The following is a 23,065-nucleotide window of genomic DNA, read 5'->3' as shown; positions in this document are numbered from 1 at the left end:
TATTTCTAACAGTGATTTTATTATTATTATCCAATTGATTAAAATTAAGAATAAAATCATTTTCTTCAATGCTTCATTATGAACACCAATAATTTTCTTCTTAATTTTAATAAATTAGATAATAATTATAAAATTACTATTAGAAATATTGAAAAGCTCATCCGTAAACTTTCAAAAGCTAAAAATTCTATATGTATATATATTACTATATATATGTATATATATATATATATATATGTGTGTGTGTATATCTTTATATATGTATATGTAATAATTTTTTATTGATGTTTATAATGTTATTACCAATATCACAAAAGTCACTGATAATCTCGAATTCAATTTAAAATTTTTTTTAACTTCAATTTAACTATCTATTTATCCACCCATCCATCTATTTATCCATCCATCCATCCATCCATCCATCCATCCATCCATCCATCCATCCATCCATCCATCCATCCATCCATCCATCCATCCATCCATCCATCCATCCATCCATCCACCCATCCATCCTTCTATTTATATATCGATCAATATTTTTCATTGTTTTATATATCAAAGTTTTTAAATAAAATATAAATTTGTTTATATTTATTAATTATTCTGAAATAATGATTATTATGATTTGATGATGAAGATCATCATCATCATCGTAAACATTGTAGTCATCATCATCATCACGACCGATGTTGTTGTTGGCATGGAAACTCTATAAGCTGAATGATGATGATGGTAGTGATGATGATGATGATGGTCATGATGATGATGATGGTCATGATGATGATACGCTGATGTTGATTACGATAATGATAACGGTTGTCATGGAGATATAATTTATGATAAAGAGGGTAAGCAAGATTAAAGGATAATTATTGTCATTCATTGTTATCATCATTACCCGCACCATTATCGAAAACAACAACAACGACAACAATAACAATAATAATCACAATAATAATAATAAATAACTATAATATTTTTGGTAGTAGTAATGATAAAAAAATATTGCAATAATATATATATTGTTATGTTGCTCGCCCTCTACCATTCTACGACGGTTACCGAACGAACAACATACAGCTCGTTGTTTGTACTTGAGAAATTCATTCTGTTCATGTAGACTCGCTCGCTCAACGTTAAATAACTCCAAGTTGTTTATGTAATTATGTAAAGTAGTGATGATTGACTTTAATAGCGACTTAGGTGTGTTGAGTTTTAGATGGCGTTTAAAAATGTTATAAAGTTAATTAATCGAAATCGAACGAGAAACGACTCACCCATTATTGTTAATAATATTTTTTATTGTTTATTATTATAACAAAACTTAAATTGTAAAATTGAATAACGCTAATAAAAATAATGTAAAGATGATCAAAGATTGTTCAAATGAATTAGAATGTGTTAAGTTTTAAAAAGTGTTTAAGAAATAACTAAGATCATTCTTCCTTTAACTTATGTGCTCGCCTATTTTATAATAGGAGACCTTGCTCCCTAGAGCTTAACTAGTTGTCTAACTCTTCTAAATAGTCAGTCCCTATTGTATGTCACCTAAACTATCATTATAATTGCTTACCTACTTTATCAAATATCTATATATGACCTACATTCACTTAACCTCTTAACCTAAATTATCATTAACATAATAATATATGGCTCCTTTCTGTCTCGAAAGACATCACTCTTTATGATTCCTATTTATTTATTGCATGATCTTCTGTGACTGAACAGACCAATTTTTGATTTGCAAGCTCTAACGCAGATAGGGCAATAAAGGAATTCTTCTGAAGGATTGACAGATAGCGGTGCTTTTCTTCTTTTGCAGGTTTTGGAGGCAGTTTCAGATCTTTTAGATTCTCCCACCAAAATACCACCTCAAATACTCTGTCTCCATGCTGTTCTATCTTGAGCAATATTTTCATCCAGGGTCTTCATCAACGCTTAAAGTCTGAATGTCTTGCTTGCACACATCTCTGTAGGTTATTTGGGACAACCGATTGTTCTTTTACCCCTGACCAGCTCAGCGTAAAAGATATTTTTAGGAATTTTTCCATCTGACATACGGTGAACATGTCCAAGCTAGCGTAGTCTTCTCTGCACGTATTGACATTTTTAACGCTTCCTGATTTGACGTACGGTTTTTCCAGAAAATGCCCTTAATGCGTCGCAGACAGTGCATGTGAAAACTATTCAATCTCTGTTCTTGATACATATAAGTTGACCAACTCTTACTGCCATAGAGCAAAGTACTCAAAACGCGTGTGCTGTAGACAAGTATTTAGGTAGCTGTAGTAAGTTTAGCATTTTTCAAAACACGATTTGAAAGTTTTGTCATAACTTCTGAAGCTTTTGAAGTTTGTCTTGAATGCTCTATGCCCATATTTAAGTTGATTTTAATTGTTGACTCAAGATACGTAAATTGATTTATCACATTAACAATATGATCACCTTTGTTGATTACCGGTAATTCGTTTCTACCTTGGGCAAGAATTTCGGTTTTGGTAAGACTTATGGTAAGCCCAAATCCTCAATGAGATTTTGCAGTCCCTCCGATGAGTGAGATACTAGAGCAGCAGCATCTGCAAACAACAGCTCTCTAACAAAAATGCGTCTTTTTTTTGTTTTAGTTTTAAGTCGAGCCAGGTTAAATAATTTACCATCAGATCTATTGTAGCTGTAGACTGCATTTTTCATGGCATCGAAAGCAGTGGCAAAGACAACAGTATGAGGACAATTGCAATAATAACATCACAAATAAATGGTATTATAAAATCATTGATAATGCTATTATTTTTATTATTGTTGTTGTTGACGTTGTCATTATGTTAAAATTATTATTATTATTAATATTATAGTTGTTCTCACCGGCGCGGGAGCACAACATCTCCATGCAGGTTGGTGCTTCTGGCGGACACAACTGACATACTGCTCCTTTTATGTACGGGCTCATTGAGTTCGTGTCATAACTAATAATAATAACAACAACTATAATAATGAAAAATAACTTAATAATTGTTATTATAATTATTATTCATTTCAATAACCATCATCGCCATGATCATTATTGTTGTTATTATTATTATTTTTATTATAACGCGTGAATCCTCGTATCACACACATTGCATGTAATGGGAGACTGCAACTCCTTTGCTTTCGAACCCGGTCAGTGCAGCTGCAGCAGCAGAATCCTCGCCCTAGCCTTCACACCACCTCGCCACTCAATAACGATTGCAATAACTTTTGTGTTCTTCATAATTAACTCGTATTACAGTGAAGTTATAAAACTAAAAAAATAATTTAAAATAGTAATAAAAGTAATAACGACAACAACGACAACCTCGGCGTCATCAGACATACTAGCAGCATTTGGCTCTGGTTACATCTGTTCATTGCACAGCCAACTCTCCATGTTCCCGCGTTCACGATCTGAAATTATTATTTCATTATTGTTAATTTTCTCGCAGATTTTTGACAACCCTTTGCATAATCTGAAATTTCTGTTGAGGTGAATGACGAATGGACTCAACCAATCAGAGTTGGTAAGGGCATCTAATATGGTGATACGTGGTCACCGCTTTTGTTCAACATGTGTTTCAACACGTTAATGAGAATTTTACAAAAGCCAGAATTTATAAATTTGGGTTACATGTGCAAACTGGGCAAACGTTGTAACCGGTTGCAATTAGCAGACGATGAAGTAGTTGCATCGAATGGGGTCGGAGACGCGCAAAAGCTGACAGAAATATTCTCAGCTTGGTGTCAGATTAGATAAATGCAACTCATTTAGTATGATGAAAGTCAGTAACAAATATAAGCAAATCAACCTACAATCTAAAAAATAAAAAAAATACCTCGCATACTTAGGAAAAATATATGATTTCCAAATGAATAATCAGGTTACCAAAGCCAAAGTAAAAAAAAAACTTGAACTATTACTAAATATTACATTCGGTTTAAACATTGAAGTTTAGATGAAACTAAAAATATTCAAACTATACAGTCTTTCACAAATGCAATTTGAGTTAAAGTCGTAGGATTTTTGTTCCATTTGGATTGAATAAGATCTGAATTCCAAAAGCATGGAACATGTAAAAGTTTGGCTAAATCTACCAATAAATGCGTGTGTTAAAGAGAAGATGGCCCTCCTAAAACATCAAGACGGTTTAAATATTTCAACATTCAAAATGATATCAAAACAACTTAAGATGAGGAAATTCCTTCTAATGAGAAACATCATACATGAGTTTATTAGAGTTGTATGGTCCAACACCAACGCTAAAAATATAAAAATTGATGAATTGATAATAGAAAAAATGTTCACCGACAATTATTAAAAACTGAACATTTACACAAAGCCAAAAAAACATTTCTTTGAATTTAAAGCTGAAAGTTTGTTGATGAAAACTGTTCTAGGCCATATATCAATTCCAATATTTTTTGATGGTCTCAGATGATAGAATATTTACCTGAATCTATTTTCAAATTTGCCAATTAAGCCATTCTACAACAGCTTCCTACGCCTGCAAACCTGGCACGATGGAAGCGAATGAATGATCCACGGTGCAAACTTTGCGGCTCTGATGGATAAGTAATGGCTGATTGGTTGAAATCTCTTAAAAAGCCTAATCAGAACCTCTTTGCAGATGTAATAATGACTGATGTTAAACCAACTTCAAATATTTTCAAACCATCATACGCCCGGACATTTCATAACGAAAAATAGAAATGTGTACCTACTAGAACTCACAACTCACTACGAAACTAATCTTTTAAAATACAAATATAACAAATACAAGATTTAAATGTCAAACTACTCAAAAAATAAGAAGATTTCATTGTCAAAATCTTTTCCTGCGAAGTATCCACGCTTGACCTCATCTCCATCACAAAGAACTGACAGAACGCTTTAAGCTACAACTTTTGCCGGGTGATATAATCAATAAATTTACGAGAAACGCTATAATTCAATTGTTGGACATTTATTGAAATAAGAACAATTTATGACTAAATCTTTTCTATGAAGATGCTAAATAAACATTTTATGAGTCGTCATAATGACATAAATTAAATCATTAACAATTTTTTTTCTTATTAACAAATGAATTTTTTTTCCTTTTTTCGATTTTTTTTCTGAAAAAAAGAAGTTTTCATTATTATTATTTTATTATTATTTCCCCAATTTTCACAGCTCGCTCTTTCTAATAATGCTATTTTTTGAATTTCAGCTAGCGCCGGTTTTCCTGGAAATTCTTTCAATACATTATCTAGATTTTTTGAGACTACTCCTACCGTCCCACTACTATAGAAAAAACTTTAGCTTTTGAGTTTCACATTCTTTGTATCTCAATTTGAAGATTTTTGTACTTACGGATCTTTTCCGTCTCATTTTGCAAAACAATTGATTCGTCTGGAACAGATATATCTATCAATAAGCATATATTTTCAGTTTTATCTTGGACAATAATATCTAGTCCGTGTGCTTCTATCTTTCTATACCTGTTATAACTGGTGTGTTCCATAAAATTATATCTCTGATATAGTTTGCTATATTCTTCGGTTCATGCTTATAATATTCTACACGTGTCTCTAATCCAACATATCTACTTATCACCCAGTGGATATAGCTCGCAACTCGATTGTGTCTCTTTTGGTGTATTTAGTTGATGGCAGTACAGAACATCCAGAGATCACATGGCTGATGATTTCAACATGTTTGTGACTAACACATTCTGCATAGGCCATCAACCATCAATCAACAATTAGTTTGAGTTTTGTGGAAGTATCTGGTGCTTAATGCCTGATCTTGCGCAGCTATTAAAAGGCTTTTTGTTTTACTTTCAATTCTGAACTTTTGGATCTTCCCCATGTTTTTATCAAATTTTTCCCGTTTTGTTTGCATTATTAAAAAATTGACCATCTAGTTGTATATCTTTGTACTTTTTTACATGCTAATCTTTTAAACGGTTTTTAAATTCTGTTTCGCTTACATCTTTATCTATAAAATGACAATTTTTAATTTTATTTACTTCTTTAGAAACTGAAGGTTTCTTTTTACTCTCATCATTTTATGCAATTATTTCAATTAATCTATCTTGCCTGTTGAAAATGTTCTTGTTGAGGTTAACAATTGCTTTTTCAAAAGAATCTTCAATTTTTATTAGCCCTCTGTCTCCTTCAATCGATCAACATTAGCATTCGGATGATGTGCTCCTTTCATAGTCACCAATTTTTTTGTTTGTTATCATTATTAACTGTAACTAATGTTGTTGTTTTGCTACTTTTGATATTCATGTTGCAGGTACTGTGGACACATTTTGCTAAATTTTTTCAAATCAACAGGCAATGCGTTTCAGGTTCAGTCGATCTGAATACAAAAATCTTTCAAGGAGGGGAGAACTTTGAAAGCACGAGGTCACCAATGCTAGAGGATCTCCATCGACTCCTGTTAGCAATTTGAACAAACAAACAAACAAACTGAAGTTCGTCATCCAGACAACATGTTGCGGCTAAACATCTACATATATTTCGTTTAAATAACGTTGAGATTTTCCTTTGATTCAGCAGTCTTACTCTGAGGTGACTTGACGACTCAAGTAAACAAAACCCAAAAGTTTAATAATGTTAGCAGCTTATAGATGGAAGCAAGGGCCGGCTGTCTCGACGACGTTGAAGATGTTTGCGGTGCACGTGGCTTCCTGCAGAGAGTCGAGCATGGAACCCTGCAGAAACGACAGCTCAATTATGAGAACAACGTGCCTAGATCAAACGACCAACGCCGATAATATGAGATCTGTCCGCCAGGTGGGATTGGCACCACCTGAGGGCATCTCCACCAACTGCACATGAAACAGCGGGAAGACTTTTCTTCATAATTTGGTGGTCTCCTCAATCAAAGGCAGTCTTACACCAAAAAGCGCCAGCACTGGAACTTCTTCAGCGTTAACAGCATCCCAGATATTAAGAACCACCCACCTTTGAATTGCTGCTTCTGCTGGATGTGCTCGACGAAAACCTGGGTGAACTTTTGGTGGAAGTGTTGAAAATTTGTTCAAGTGAACGAGAAGGGGAGATTTTTTCGAACGTTTGGAAGAGGAGGGTGGAGTTTGAAGTAGGTTGGAGATGACGTTGCTCGCTAAACCAGGCTTCTCTTTTAAAATTATAACAATCACAATCATTATTAATATCATAATCATCACCTGATAGCTCATAATATTGCTAGCATTCAAGTACAACTCTCTCATGGCCCACTCAACATTGAGGTTTGTATTAGCGCCGAATGAATACCACAGCTTTCCGTACGATGACGCTGGCATGGATGATGGCAATGATGACGACGACGATGACGATGATGATATGCTTATGACGTCATAACTGCTGGGGCACTGAGAGGCTGCATTCTGCGCCACAGTTTGCAAGCTTTGATCGGATACCTGATGATGAAGGTGGTGGCAATAATAATAATAATAATAATAATAATAATAATAATAATAATAATAATAATAATAATAGTAACAATAATAATGAGTGAAACTCGCCATCATTCTCATATTGGAAGCAGCCAGGGACCTTCTGATGTTGTTGAGAGCGCCAACGACATCTTGCTGCAGTTGCGACATATCTGAGTCGTCCGCTCCGTAACTCCCCATCATCATCATCATCAACACCATCGCTGTCGTCGTCATCATCATCATCATTTTCTTCCGCCTGTTCATCTTCAGCATCATCAACATCATCCTAGCTAATTTTTTCTTCGAAATACTTTTTGTTGTTGTTTGCCTGTAGTCATTTTGTCGGTGAATGAGTTAGTTTAATGTGCATGCATTCATGTGTTGTTAACGTATTAAATGAATGAATGAATGAATGAATGAATGAATGAATGAATGAATGAATGAATGAATGAATGATTGAATGAATGAATGATTGAATGGATGAATGGATAAATAAATAAATAAATAAATATTCATGAATGGTAAATTTATTGAAAAGTATCTATTAAATTATAAACTACTGAAACTGAATTGAATTGAACGAACGAACGAATGAATTAATTAATTATTCAATGAATTAATTATTCAATGAATTAATTATTCAATGAATTAATTATTCAATGAATTAATTATTCAATGAATTAATTATAAATAGACAACTGAATGACTGAATGACTGAACAATCAAACAAATAAATGAATAATTAAAATAATTAATTGATAAATTAGGTGATCAATTAACCAACAAATTAGGAATATTTCATCGTCAAATGTTATTTTAAATTTATTGATAACGTACGTTGATGAATGAATAGGTGAATGAATGAGATGAGAGAAACACGCACCGATTATGATGTGAGGTCATACAGCGCTTGTAACTACTGATCATCCGTTGAAGTAATAATAGTAGTAATTAATAAGCATAGTAACAATGAAAAATATTTTGAAATTATTATCGCTCTTTTTATAAAAGTGAGAAAAATTATAATAAATAGAAAAATAATAATAGAGAAAAGGAGAGAAGGAAAGAGAGGGAGAGAAGAGAGAGGGAGAGAGAGAGAGAGAGAGAAAGAGACATAAACACAAATGAAGAGATAGCGAGAAAGAAGACAGAAAAAAGGAGAAAGTATTCGTTGCATAGTATTAAACTACATTAAATCATATATATATATATATATATTTATGTATATATTTATATAAATTTATATATATATATATATTTGTATATATATAATACATATGATATGATATAATTGCGATAGATGAAATGTCAAAATCATCAATCCCATGTTAAGATCAAAATTTGCTCAACAGCGTGTGGTAAAATTATTTACATATTTATATATGTTATATATAAATATATACGTGTTGGTAATAGACCATATTATATATATATATACATACACGTGTGTGTGTATGTGTGTGTGTGTGTGTGTGTCTGCACAAATACATAGTTGGCGCGTTATTGTTTTACTCTGAATGTTGATGAATTTGCGGGATATCAATAATAATAATAATAAATATCTAAAATAATAATATCAATAATATTACTATTATTTATCATTATATATTATATATATATATATATGGTATGGTATGGTATGGAGAATTTATATAGCGCCCCTCTATGTAAAACTCAGAGACGCTGTTCGAGAAGCTGCCGGTCAAAAAAGTGATGTTTAAGTCGTTTTCGGAACATGTCTCTTTCATCCATACTATCAACGACATCATCGGGCAGTTTATTCCAAACCTCCGCTGCAGCCACGGAGAAACGACGCCGTCCATAATTTTCTGTCCTGAACCTAGGAACAACGAGTTTCTTTTTGGTAGAGGATCTGAGTTTTCGACCCCCGGCAGCCCTAGGGACAGGCACGATCAGCTGTTGAAGGTATCGAGGACCAAGCCCCATCAAACTGTCTCTTGTAAACATTGCAATTATGAATTCGATTCTATAACAAACTGGCAACCAGTGAAGCTCATTTCGCATAATGATGAAACAGATTCATATTTTGTTACACCAGCAATTATTCTTGCTGCAGTGTTCAGAATAGACTGTATGCAGTTTTGAAGATACAAGCTTGTACCATAGAGGATTGAACTGCAGTAATCTATTCTTCCACAAATGAAACTGTGCATCAATGAAATTAAGCATGTATGTATATATATATATATATATATATATATATATATATATATATATATATATATGTTATTATATTATAATAGTTGAAAAGTAATTAGAATTATTATTGCTTATACTATTATTAATAAAAGCAAAATAATATAAGTTAATAGTAATGTATGTTATCATGTGTCTTATCTCTGCGACCGAATGAACAACAACAAACTAATAAAAACTTATATAATATTAATTGATCAAACTGGAAAGAATAAGCATAAGCATCGCACGAGAACAATTGACTAAAAATCTGTTTTTAATGAGTACTTCAAACCTGCTGAAAATGAACGACGATCAGCTACTTGCATGTAGAAAATACAAGTCAGCAACAAACACCTCACACCATCACGTCCCATGCATAAGAAGCCAAAACCTTCGCCGACATTCTGATAAAAGGCTTTCAATACTATTAAATAGACGAACAAATTTCAAAGCGGAAACTTAAAAAAATTACTTAACAAATTTAAGTTCTGTTGAACTGAAATGAAGGACATTTATAATTTTCAAATGACATTTACAAATTGTTTTTCGTTGTTGCTGGGGTGGATACACCAGATGAGTTGATTGTCGACTCCAGAATGTCATCCTCTACCTTATTTTTAATTACACATAATTATAGATATTTTTAATTATATATATATATATATATATATATATATATATGTATATGTATATATATATATATATATATACACTATTAATATAATAGGATAAGAAATGCTTCACAACTGATCACCGTGAGATCTCTGAAAACCATGCGCCAGTCTCGTAAGTCAGGTAAGTCCGTTGTATTAGCGGTGGAACCTTTCCGGTATATTAAAAATGATGACCAATGCACCGACCACTGACCACCAGAACTTTCAACCATTCACTCCAACAGATTTCAAGTTAATGAGACCCAACTACTGAATGATCACAGAGTATTTATTACATCTAAGTAACTTAGACTATCTAAATAACTTGGACCTATTAGTTAAGAGTTAGTTAGTAGTTTCATATCGATTTATACACATTCTATATATATATATTCTATATATATCTATTTTTATACAATACCTATAATAATAATTATTGTCATTGTTATTATAATTGTTATTATTTGAGTGTTATATAAACCGCTTTGTATTTATTAAACCCAATTCGGAATGTAAATTGAATAAATTTGCGTTAAAAAATAAATCTAATATATTTATAATAAAACGATCATCATCATTATTGTCATCAATATCATCACCACCATCATTATCATCGTCATATCACCATCATCTTTGCCATCACCACCATCTTCGTCACCAACTTCATCATCACCATCATAATTACAATGTAGTTGAGCTTAATTGTATTTACAAACATGGTTCATAATCACAAAAACTTCACTTCATCAGCATCATGATCATCAGCATCATCATCATCATCATCACCATCATCAGCAGCACCATCATCATCATCACCATTATCATCACCATCATCACAAAAATTACAACATCCTTTTGGAAACAACAAACACATCATAATAAAAACCAGCACATTATCATCGTCGTCAAAATATCACTAACGAGACAGCATCATTACACTCATGGCTAGACAACATTCTTATCATCTCCATCATCAAATCATCCTCATCATCATCATCACCACCACCATCATCAGTGACGCGAGTGAAAAGTTGATCCTGTTGCTTGCATTTGAGCACGGTATCATGTTGCTTACAACATCTCCATCGCCTGCTCCTGATGGTGATGACGAGCAGAGGGTTGGTGGTTGTGATGATGATGATGATGATGATGATGCTAATTATTGTGATGATGTTATTGATGATGGTGGTTATTATTATTTTATTCATTTGTTTACATTCAAAGGAAGCAAAGAATAGTAAAAAGTTACTTGTAACAATGCTACCTTATTAGGCGTGTTACCTAATTACAAAAGCTAATGATCACAACAAGAGATGATGACGTGGGTTTGAATTACGTGGCAATGTCAATTCAGCGACTACAAATTAAAATAAGGACGAACTAATTGTCGGTACACACACATGCCACATGCCACACCTCGCGTCACTAAACTGTACACTTTAAAAAGATGGTAGGCAACAATGAAAATTAAGCCAAAGATAAGTTAAAATCTTCTGCTGTAATCTCCAAACTAATTTTCACTATTGGTCAATTTGATGGAATAATTAATCACTGATCAAACAATAGCTTTTAATGTACCTATAATTGATTGACATCCCTGCTTACCTACACTCACTCACTCACCCACACACTATCATACACAAAGAGAACCACACCTAATAGAGTCATGAGGAGGTGTGGCCATCGATGGGACGTCAAGTAACGCCGCAATGAGAATTTGATTTGGGATAAGACTTCGAGATTTCTAAGATGAGAGGGGAAAGTAAGGACCATGCCTTACTTAGGCCAGTAACAGTAAGACTGTTGGAGATAAGTTTAAGGCTTTTTTTGTAATTGGAGTGTGTTTAGTAACGTTTGAAACAACGTTCGTACTGAAGGTGAGATAATTGCTGAAATATTATGATGGTTAATAGTATTGCAAAAAGTGTATTGAAGATGTTGTCACTGATGATGACGATGTTGATGATATGGAGATGACTTTAATGATGATGACAAGAATGACTGAGACAGTTCTGAAAGAAATATAATGAATCATGAGAGCTTATCAAAAATAAATAAACCATAAATAAACCCTGAAAACCGTAATAATAATAATCGGCAAACTAAAGATTCAAAAAACTGATGACCAAAGACGCGTAATAACATTACCGGAACTGCAGAGTGTATTGTCACATTGGTTGAAGCCATCGGGACATTTGGAGCAGGCCGCACCTTTTGTATACAGGGGTAGTTCCTTGTAATTTCCTCTGATGTATATGGTCATTATAATATTAGAGTGAAATAAAATAATTATTTATATAAATATAAAAATGTGCAGAATACAAAAGCAGAAACAAAGACAAAAACAACGCGCACAGCAGCCGTGACACCAGCAACATCATTCTGTGCCGTGGAAACATCACACATAACATGAGCAAAACTTATAAAAAGTCTTACAAATAATTAAAAACTATGTGCCAGTAACTGGCGGAGGGGAGCGGGACATTAAAACTTCGCATCCCACCACGTCCTCAAGGATGACTGCAATCCTCAATCTTCAGCTTTCCGATGAATTTTTTTACAAGTTTTACGAGAAATATTACAACTTATCCAAAATATTTTACACCTCTAAAACATTTTGCAACAATTGTAGGATGCTAACTAAGCATGTTTATTTGTCTTTTTAGAAATATAACAAATCGCGTTGGGAATACATGCATTTTTCCTCATTCAAATCAACTCCACACAACGCCTTATTCAAGAAATTTTTCAAGGGATTGTCATAGTTTCTGCAGTCATCAGGTGTGATTTCCCGGCTTCATTCCAAAACACTGGTCATACATAAACTCCGACTCGTTTGCACAGGTTCGTGCTCTGACTTCATTCTTCCATTTAACAAATTTTTCAGTGGTTAACAAAGGCTGTAAAATATTTTGAAAATGTTGTAGTATTTCTCGTAAAGCCTGTATTTATGCCCATGATGACTGCCGGATAACTACAACAAACATTCATTTGACGGTAAACAAACAAATTGGCACCATCAGAAATCACCTCCTCAGCCACCATGGCACCACCATCACATTGCATCACCATATACACTCCTCCAATATTAGACATCAACGCCAGTCATCACGCAAATAACTTTACAAACTCGAAATCTCCGTAGGCAAACATCGTCCAACAATCCAATCAAAGTAATTAATAGAAGCCATGATAGCATAACATACAGCACCAACAAAACTACAACAACTACAACAACAAAATTATTATTATTATCATTATTATTATTAGATTGGTAGTATTTAGTAGTAACAATAGTATTATTAGCAGTATTTTAACAACATCAATAATAATAATTTTGTTTGTCTTATGTTACGAGTCAGAACTACGCATAATTTTATATCCATAGTTAAACTTTCGCGCCAGAACATGAGCTGTACTTGCCACACCACACGACATATGCACATCACTTTTGCAGGCGCAAGCACCTCATCATATGCAGTGGCTTATGATAGACTTGAGTTCCGGGCAGACGGTATTCGAACCTGGCCATTGCGCAACGACAACCAATGACATGGCACTTCTACCGACCGAGCTAGCTCGCCGACAAATCATTAATAACAGTAACAAATAATAATAGCAAAAATGGCAATAATAATAATAACAGTTAGTTATTATTAAACTGATCAAAACTTCATAGAACGGAAAGACTGAGCTCACGTAGGTGCGTAGTAGCAGACAACGAGCAACATTTTCGTCATGTCGGCACCGTCGGGTACCTTCAGCGTGGGGCAAGCATTACACGCGCAACCAACTTCTGAGGTGTTCGCCCATACCACCTTTTTTGGTATAATAATAATAATAATAAAAACTATATTTATTATAATTATTATTATTATCATAAAAAATAATTTTAGTTATAAAGTTTTATAAATCGAATTGTGCAAAGATTAATAGCGACTAATTTTAAAATGAGCACCGATGTATGTCGAACTTTACCAAAATTAATACTTAGCGATCTTTAAGAAGTTTCATTAGCAATAAATACCAAACACTACAAAAATTAATGCCGACTGACTGTTCTCAAAATAATCGCCGATTGTTATCGGATCGCACAATTGTGAGGACCGATCGACCACAAAATAATCACCAAACGATGCTAAGATGAGAACCGCTCGAACGATCTAATCACTAACTAACACCAAACAATATTAAAATAATGAGGTTAGTACCAGATCCTCTCAAATTATAATAAATCAAAACCAAATAATCTCAATGTAAACACCGATAAATATCGAACAATAACAGTAATCCTTTTTTATTTGCATCGTAAAACATACATAAAATGAAAAAAACAATAATTGTCAATGATAATCAAAAATTAAAGTAATATAATAATAATAAAATATTATAATAATAACAACAACAATAATAATAATTATCGGACATACCGACTAATGTCAAAAATAAAAAAGCCGAATAATACCGGACCTGCGTGTAATGGCCGCACATGCTCATGTTACAAGTTTTGGTGTCGAAATCGTAACCTGCTTTTTCGGAGTACCAATTGGAAACCACACTGTTGAGGTCCAGTGGGTAACCTAAGCTTTGCGAGTATAAGTTCTGACCTGGTGATGATGATGATGTCGTGATTGGTGATGCTGCTGCTGATGATGATGATATCGAGAATGTTTATGATGAGGAAGATGCTGATGCTGATGTCGGTGATAGTAATAGTGATGAAATGCATGGAATTTAGAGTTGGGACTGGAATATAGCATTTGGTTTAAATGCAGTCCTGTCGTTGCATTTCTAATTTATTTATACTTCACCAAACATGTTCAATAATTGCCTACAAATTAATATGACCTCCTATGAAGAGTGACAAATGTGTGACGTCACTGTGGCTTTCAATCAAGTGAGGTTTCCTATGAGAGAGGCAGTTACAGTTTGAAATTCGACGGGTGGTCACAAGCGAAAGTCATTTCAGTCATTTTAAAATTTACATTCAGTTGAAACCATCTGACCATGAGATGCACACTCAGCGCACACAAGTTGGAGGGTCTCACGGACTAGCTTCATTTAACCTAAATTTGTCTTCCCTTTTCCACTTTGACATAAAATTAATGAACTGACCTAAATGAACCCAGGGCAGGTCGGGTCTTTCCAGATCGCCGTGAGCCCACACGCACTGTTTGGAATATTCATCGGCGGCCGCTTGCAATTGGTTGTTCCATTTCTGTGCATAAATTAGCGTATTAATTAAAAGTTAATAAAAAAATTGAAAATAATTTACTTAACTCTTCTTGTTACAAAACGAAAGAATTACAGGGAAGTGAAGAAATTTCAAGAACGATAATAAAATAGAAAATGGTATAAAACAGGTCAAAATGGGTCATTCAATAATTGGGTTACTAATTAATTAATTAATTAATTAATTAATTAATTAATTAATGCAATCGACTGACCAATTTTTTCATATCGGCAGCTCCTTCCTTGGATCTGGCCTGGTTGTGGGCGTTGAGGATGGTCTTCTGTTCGGAGTTTGATGGTAGAGATCTTTTGTTAACATCACGTCTGTCGCTGCTGGTTGAGGCGACGTGTGGTACCGACCACAGTGCCACGATCGCCAGGAACTTCAAGTTCACACGCAGCATCTGGTGAATGTTTATTATTTATTCTTTTTTCCGGGGGTGAGTTGATTGAGTGATTGATTGATTGAGTAAGTGAGTGAGTGAGTGTGTGAGTGAGTGAGTAAGTGAGTGAGTGGGTGAGTGAGTGAGTGAATGAATGAGTGAGTGTGTGTGAGTGAGGGAGTGATTGAGTGAGTGATTGAGTGAGTGATTGATTAAGTGAGTGAGTAGGTGAGCGAATGAGTGAAAGTGTAATTTTATAATTAGTTAATTAATTTTTTGATTCAAAATAATTTATTAAAGATTAAAGTTTAAATGACTCGTTGGTAAAACAAATCAGAGAATGTTTGAATGTCGATTAACTTTTAAACCATATGATCTATTAATTTTTCAACATAATTCAATCAACCACACACTAATAATTTATCTACACGATTAAATTTACTTCATCATCAACATTGTGAACAATGAACACATTTTAGAGTTGAAACTCTCGCAATAATGATAAACCCCCCAGCAGTGCAACTCACCTCACGACCGGATATTCGAACCGACAAATGCAAAATCACCGAAACCGATTATTACTAATGCAGTTATCAAACGAAATTCTTCATTTATACAAACTCCTGTACGGTGGACAAACACACAAAACACACACACACACACACACGCACATACGCACACGCACACAGGCTATAAAGAGAAGCGGACAATAAGAAAAAATGAAAAAAAGGAAGATAGAAAGAGAAATCGATAAAGAGAGAGAGAGAAAGAGAGAGAGAGAGAGAGGGAGAGAGAGAGAGAAACAGGCTGCACACACATACTCGCACAGATACACACACATACTCGCACACTAACTCTCACACGCACTAAAAATACCTCGGTAAATATTAAAAATACCAGGATGAAACAATGTAATAATATGTGTATATGTGAGGCTTACTAAGGACCTGTTGTATAAACACGTGTAGGCATTTAAATACTTATTGTACATGCATACATATATGCACGCATGTATAAAGCTTCTGTTACGGGAAACATAAGAATATCTTTAACACGCGATATTCACGGTGACAATTTCATATTTTTGTGCGTGCGTAACCGTGTGTGTGTATGCGTGTGTTAGTGTGTGTGTGTGTAGATGTGTGTGTGTAGATGTGTGTGTGTAGATGTGTGTGTAGATGTGTGTGTAGATGTGTGTGTAGATGTGTGTGTGTAGATGTGTGTGTAGATGTGTGTGTGTAGATGTGTGTGTAGATGTGTGTGTGTAGATGTGTGTGTGTAGATGTGTGTGTGTAGATGTGTGTGTAGATGTGTGTGTAGATGTGTGTGTGTAGATGTGTGTGTGTGAAATTCCTCTCAAGTAGTATTGTTGCAAATGGTAAATCTGCGTACTATATATATATTTTTTCAGGCTTAATAAGTGAATAATATTCGATAACGAACGAAGGAACGAACGAACGAACGAATGAACGAACGAGTGAATGAATAAGTGAACAAATGAATGAACGAACGAACGAACGAATGAACGAACGAATAATCGAGAGCAAAACGAACGAATGATTGAATTTGAGTAAACAAATAAATATAGAAAAAACGCTTGAAAATATTTATTGATAATTCCAAAATGCATGGGAGAACGATAATGATCGAATTGTTCAGACGTCAACAAATGAAACGAAATATGGTTACACATTGTAAGAAATATGAGGGCAGAAATCTTACATGTTGAGGATGGTGATTGGAAGATGAATAAATATTCACCATCATCATCATAATCGTCATCATCATCATCATCGTCATCGTCATCATCACCATCACAACCACCACCATCATCATCGTCTTTGTCATCATCACAATCATCATCATCGTCGTCATCACTTTCATCATCATCATAATTCTACTCCTTCCTCATCTTCATCTTAATTGCCATCGTCAACATCATTATCACCATTGTTATTATTATTATTATTAGTATTATTATTATTACAGTTACAATTAATTATTGTTATTAATGTTTATTATTATTTTTCTTATTATTATTTTTCTTATTATTATTATTAATTATTATTGATCGCAGACAACCACGTTCCTAACAACGGATTTAAAACTACTCTCCCATGTCCAACTTTTATTACTACTACTACAACCACCACTACTGGTTTTACTACTACTATTACTACCACTACCACTATTACTACTAATACTATTACTACTACTACTGCTACTGCTACTACTACTACTACTACTACTACTATTACTACTACTACTGCTACTGCTACTACTACTACTACTACTACTATTACTACTACTACTACTACTACTACTAATAATAATAATAATAATAAATACTCGAATATTGCTACTTCATTGCAACTACTAAATTGCTACTACTTTTACTGCTTTGTAGTGCTGGTAGTAAAAATGATATAATAAAAAAAGAGTGCAAAGAGTAGTAGTTGTAGTAGTAATAGTAATGGTAGTAGTAGTGATGGTGGTGGTAGTAGTAGTAGCAGTAGTAGTAGTAGTAAGTAGTAGTAGTAGTGATGCTGGTGGTAGTAGCAGTAGCAGTATAGTAAAATTATTGGTAGTAGTTGGAGAAGTAGTAGTAGTAGTAGTAGTAGTAGTAGTAGCAGTAGTAGTGATAATAGGAAGCTATAGTAGTGATAATAAGCTAAGCTATACGTGACGAGCCAATTTATTTATTGGCGGGTTGTTTATTTGTTCGAGTAAAAATTATGTGACGAGTTTCTCCTGTAATAATTGACATGGTTAATAATGATAATAGCAACAATTATAAAATAATAATAATAATAATAACGAAAAAATAACAATAATAATAACAACAACAACAGCCAACAGCAAAATCGTCAAAATGAATTTCGTGATAAAAAAAAAGACGTAAAACGGATTACCGAAAGTACATTTTTGCCATCCTTCGTCAGTACATTTCACAACGTCGTCATCATCATTATTATAACTATCATTATTATTATTATTATTATTATTGCTGTAGTTGTACTACTTACTACTACTACTACTGCTACTACTACTACCACCACCATCACTACTACTACCATTACTATTACTACTTCAACTACTAAAACAAGATAGTCGTTTTTACGTGGCTTACTGTTTTTTAGCAATTTAAAGTTTTATTGACGTTGTATATATTTAATTTTAGTATTAAATTGTCGGAAAAATTATGGGGAACACAAATATGTTTTTAGAATTTGGTTTTAATAAATATTTTAAATTTAATGGTTTAATTTTCATAATTTCATTATGTCCGCATTGTTTTGAAGATTTTAAGTTTGTTAACAGACATTCCTGGCGTTGTACAAATATACATTCAAACTCAAATATAAATATTTCACCTAACATATTTTACTCAAATTTAAATATTTTGTAACATTGACATTTCTCCAAATTTACTGACAATTAATAATAACAATATTTTACCGGATAATTCAAATAATTCGCTGTCATGTTGTTGTGGAAAGTCATGCAAAGGACGAAAAGGACTGTCAATGTACCAGAGGTCGTGTAAAATATACAAATCTCTCAAGCCAGTAACTCAGGAAGATGAATCAAACGACAGCGACGCAACCAGTCAGCCAATATTTCAACACACGTCAACTTCAACATCTACTCCAAAGCCAATACCCGGAATAAAATTGCCCAAATCATCAACTCAGTGGTCTGAGGCCAACACATTTTTTCAGTTGGAACTTAGATGTCTAGACGCTATCACAGATATCGACAGTTTCGCTAACAGGTTCCAAGAGGCAATCTACTCATATTTTGCTGCCAACTGTGGCACTTTAAAAATGATATCAAAACCTGTTGAGCACATAAATCGTGATATTAGGCCTTTAAAAACAAAATTGAGAAATTTAAAATCGTTGGCTCATATCGACACTCAATTCAACAATGAAATACGTATGCTGAGCAAACAGATTAGGGCAATACTAAAAACCAATAAAAATAAAATACTAAAAAATGATAACAACAACATTTCTTCTCAACTAAAGAAAAACTTTTGGAAAACATGTAACAACATCTTTTCAAACTCGACTTTGCAATCTCCACACCTCAGCACCGAAGCTGCCACCAATTTCTTCAAAAACACCTTGAACGCTGGCGATCGCACAACGTTTCGCATCCCTAATTGGATTAAATCACTTCCTGCTCCTTCATTTCAGGGTAATTTGGATCCGCCATCCTATAAAGAAATTGCAACAATTGTTCGTAAAAGTAAAGCAAAGGCATCTCCATCTCAAAAGATGCCCAATAATAAGGACGTATCTACATAAATTGTTGGTAATGTGTTGACGATCAACAACAATTCCACAATGTTGGCGTTGGGGGCTAACAGTTTTAATCCACAAAAAAGGTGATGCAAGCGACCCAGCAAATTTTCGGCCGATCACACTGCAACCGGTACTCTACAAAATCTTTTCAGCTCTCATAAAATCTAGACTATACAATTTTCTAGACAAAAACAATAGATATGCCAATCAGCGGCTGTGTGTCTGAACTACTTTCTCTGCCAACAACAATGGGAGGTCATGGCATCATTTCATTAAAAGATGCGACAGAAAAACTGAGACTGAAAATTTGGAACTATTTTAAAACTAATAGCAACAAAGAGATTCAATGTCTCTATAAAGAATCAGAGATCGATTTTATCAAAGTAGATAATACGCTCTTAAAATATGGCCAAATAAAGTCGTCGCTTAGTCATTTGGAAGAAAAAAGAATTGAATGTAGCTTAAATCATGTTTTCTCGCTGCAGAGTCAAGGTTCACTAATTTCAAATATAAAAAATTTCATCAAAGCCAACAACATATCCCGTTGGTCAAAGTCCACGGAAAATCTTGCCGGAGTCCTCTACAAATTTGCTAGGAAGTATTTAATCCAGCAGTTGCCTACTAACGCAAATTTGTTTAGATGGGGTAAAACGCAAAGCCCTCAATGCCCTCTCTGTGATTCTCGACAGACAAATAAGCACGTAGTTTCCAATTGTAGTTCTACATCCGCTCTGGCAAGATATGCCGAAAGACACAACAGGATATTGGCCGTGATCATCAATTGGCTGAAAATATTCGCTCCAGCCAATTGCCGCATATTTGCAGATTTAGGGTCTGAGGGTATTCGCCCAATATCTCAATTATTCAACACTTTACGACCCGATATCGTCATACTTCAAAATAACAAAATTGAGATTCTAGAATTAACTGTGTGCCATGAAACCAATCTAGAATCCTCCAGGCAATACAAGAGAAATAAATACTCTAATAATTTGCATTGTTGTTTAAATAAAGACTATAAACATTGTTCAATAGTCATAAACTCATTCGAAATGACGCTTATTGGTTTTTACAATAATTTTAATTTGTTTAAAGTTCCATGGCTGCTATCATTTAATGATAAATTGATAAACACTGTTATAAGATTATCGTATGACATTTACTGTGACAGGAACAAGCTATGATGCTAATTAAATATATTTCACCGTTCTGCTCTTAACTTCACAATGAGCAAAATGGTCTTAACCTTTAATATTATTTTATACAATTTTTACAAATTTTATCATTGTGCATTATTTAATTAACATTAAATTATATATATATATATATATATATATATATATATATATATAAATTTATCATTGTATGTTTTTTATGGTGAAAAATAAAAGATGTTCCCATTATTATTACTATTATTATCATTATTATTATTACTATTATCATTGTTTTCGTCATCGTCACCACCGTTGTTTTCAATGACGTCATCATCATCATTATCATTATTGTCGTTGTTATTATCATTGTCGGATTCGTCCAATCAATACAATCCAATTAATTAGCATACGTTTGTTTCTTACGTACTGAATATTAAATTAAAGCCATCATTTACGTATTTATTTATACTAATTAACATAAATGCATATTCATCAAGAATATTGAAATCAAGTCCTCATCTACATAATCCTATTATGTAACATAAATGAACCGACACAATAATTCGTTGAATATTTCGGCTTTTTCTAATATAAATTATGCTAATAGACGTAGCTAATGTTTATTTAAATCTTCATTAACATAATTGAGCTAATTAACATAAATGAATATTCAAAATTAGTTGAGCATGCGTTGATTGTCCGCGCCTGCCCCTTCACGCCACTTATTATGTGTTGGTTGGTGTTTGACTTGAGTGCTTGTTGTCGTTGTTTCTGTTGCTGTGGTTGTTGATGTTGTTGTTGTTGAGGTAGTTGTTGTTGTTGAGGTTGTTTCTGCTGTTGTTGAGGTTGTTTCTGCTGTTGTTGATGTTGTTGTTGAGGTTGTTGTTGTTGATGTTGTGGTTGAGGTTGTTGTTGTGGTTGAGGTTGTTGTTGTTGATGTTGTTGTTGTGGTTGTTGAAATCGTTGTGGCAGCCTCTGCAGTGTTTCTTCTGAATTTGAGGGAACGTTCACGAGGCCGCTTGTCATAATTTTCGCATGCACGCAACAACATGAAGCATCGACAACAACAACAACAACAACAACAAAAATAATAATAACAATAATGACAACAGTATTAATAATAAAAATAATAATAATAACAACTCGGCATGCAAAGGCTCTTGTTGCACATGAACATGTTGCTGCTACAGCGAGAACAGGGCGGACCAATCAGAAAAGGCCTTTGTCTTGGGTAGGCGTGGCTGCATAATTAGCATAATGAATAAACCTAACATATTTATCTTAATTAATTAGTTTAAGTAACACTGAACAAATTAGAATCAGCATAAACAATATAATACACATAATTAATTCAAAAATAATTGATCAAAAGCTTACAAGGGTGAAGTTGGCTTGGCTACATAATTATTATAATTGATATAAATAATATACATAAATAACATAATTGATATGAATAACTTAGCTATCATAGTTAATTTATGTAAAAAATTTGTTGATTTGTTTTTTGACTGAAACTGAATTTTCGGCAAAACTTGATATTCTATTTAGAGTCTTCAGTTTGTTACTATCAATGACGTCCATATTTCTACCATCATCATCACCATCATTACCATCATTACCACCACCACCATCATCATCATCATTACTACCACTGTCATCATCATCACTACCATCACCATCATCAACATC

General features: G+C 33.6%; 4 protein-coding genes across 4 annotated transcripts; 2 read left to right on the top strand and 2 right to left on the bottom strand.

Moving 5' to 3' along the window:
- Positions 1-6,329: 6,329 nt before the first annotated feature.
- On the bottom strand, positions 6,330-7,783 carry HELRODRAFT_179162 (hypothetical protein; the record flags this gene model as incomplete). Its single annotated transcript, XM_009028005.1, has 4 exons — positions 6,330-6,439; positions 6,970-7,009; positions 7,194-7,427; positions 7,757-7,783. The coding sequence occupies 4 exons, from the start codon at positions 7,781-7,783 to the stop codon at positions 6,330-6,332; spliced, it is 411 nt and encodes a 136-aa protein (XP_009026253.1).
- Positions 7,784-10,417: 2,634 nt separating this feature from the next.
- Positions 10,418-12,537, top strand: HELRODRAFT_179161 (hypothetical protein; the record flags this gene model as incomplete). The annotated part of the gene is made up of 5 exons (XM_009028004.1): positions 10,418-10,439; positions 10,518-10,599; positions 11,313-11,415; positions 11,943-11,995; positions 12,429-12,537. 5 exons carry the CDS (start codon positions 10,418-10,420, stop codon positions 12,535-12,537), a joined length of 369 nt encoding a protein of 122 aa, XP_009026252.1.
- A 537-nt stretch (positions 12,538-13,074) lies between these two features.
- On the bottom strand, positions 13,075-15,933 carry HELRODRAFT_179160 (hypothetical protein; the record flags this gene model as incomplete). Its single annotated transcript, XM_009028003.1, has 5 exons — positions 13,075-13,197; positions 14,056-14,115; positions 14,768-14,904; positions 15,413-15,515; positions 15,745-15,933. 5 exons carry the CDS (start codon positions 15,931-15,933, stop codon positions 13,075-13,077), a joined length of 612 nt encoding a protein of 203 aa, XP_009026251.1.
- Positions 15,934-19,439: 3,506 nt separating this feature from the next.
- Positions 19,440-22,625, top strand: HELRODRAFT_179159 (hypothetical protein; the record flags this gene model as incomplete). The annotated part of the gene is made up of 2 exons (XM_009028002.1): positions 19,440-20,213; positions 22,533-22,625. The coding sequence occupies 2 exons, from the start codon at positions 19,440-19,442 to the stop codon at positions 22,623-22,625; spliced, it is 867 nt and encodes a 288-aa protein (XP_009026250.1).
- Positions 22,626-23,065: the final 440 nt, after the last annotated feature.

Source organism: Helobdella robusta (assembly GCF_000326865.2).
Source record: "Helobdella robusta unplaced genomic scaffold HELROscaffold_52, whole genome shotgun sequence".
NCBI lineage: Eukaryota > Metazoa > Annelida > Clitellata > Rhynchobdellida > Glossiphoniidae > Helobdella > Helobdella robusta.
Note: the sequence above shows the minus strand (reverse complement) of the source record. Positions and strands in the feature narration are given on the sequence as shown.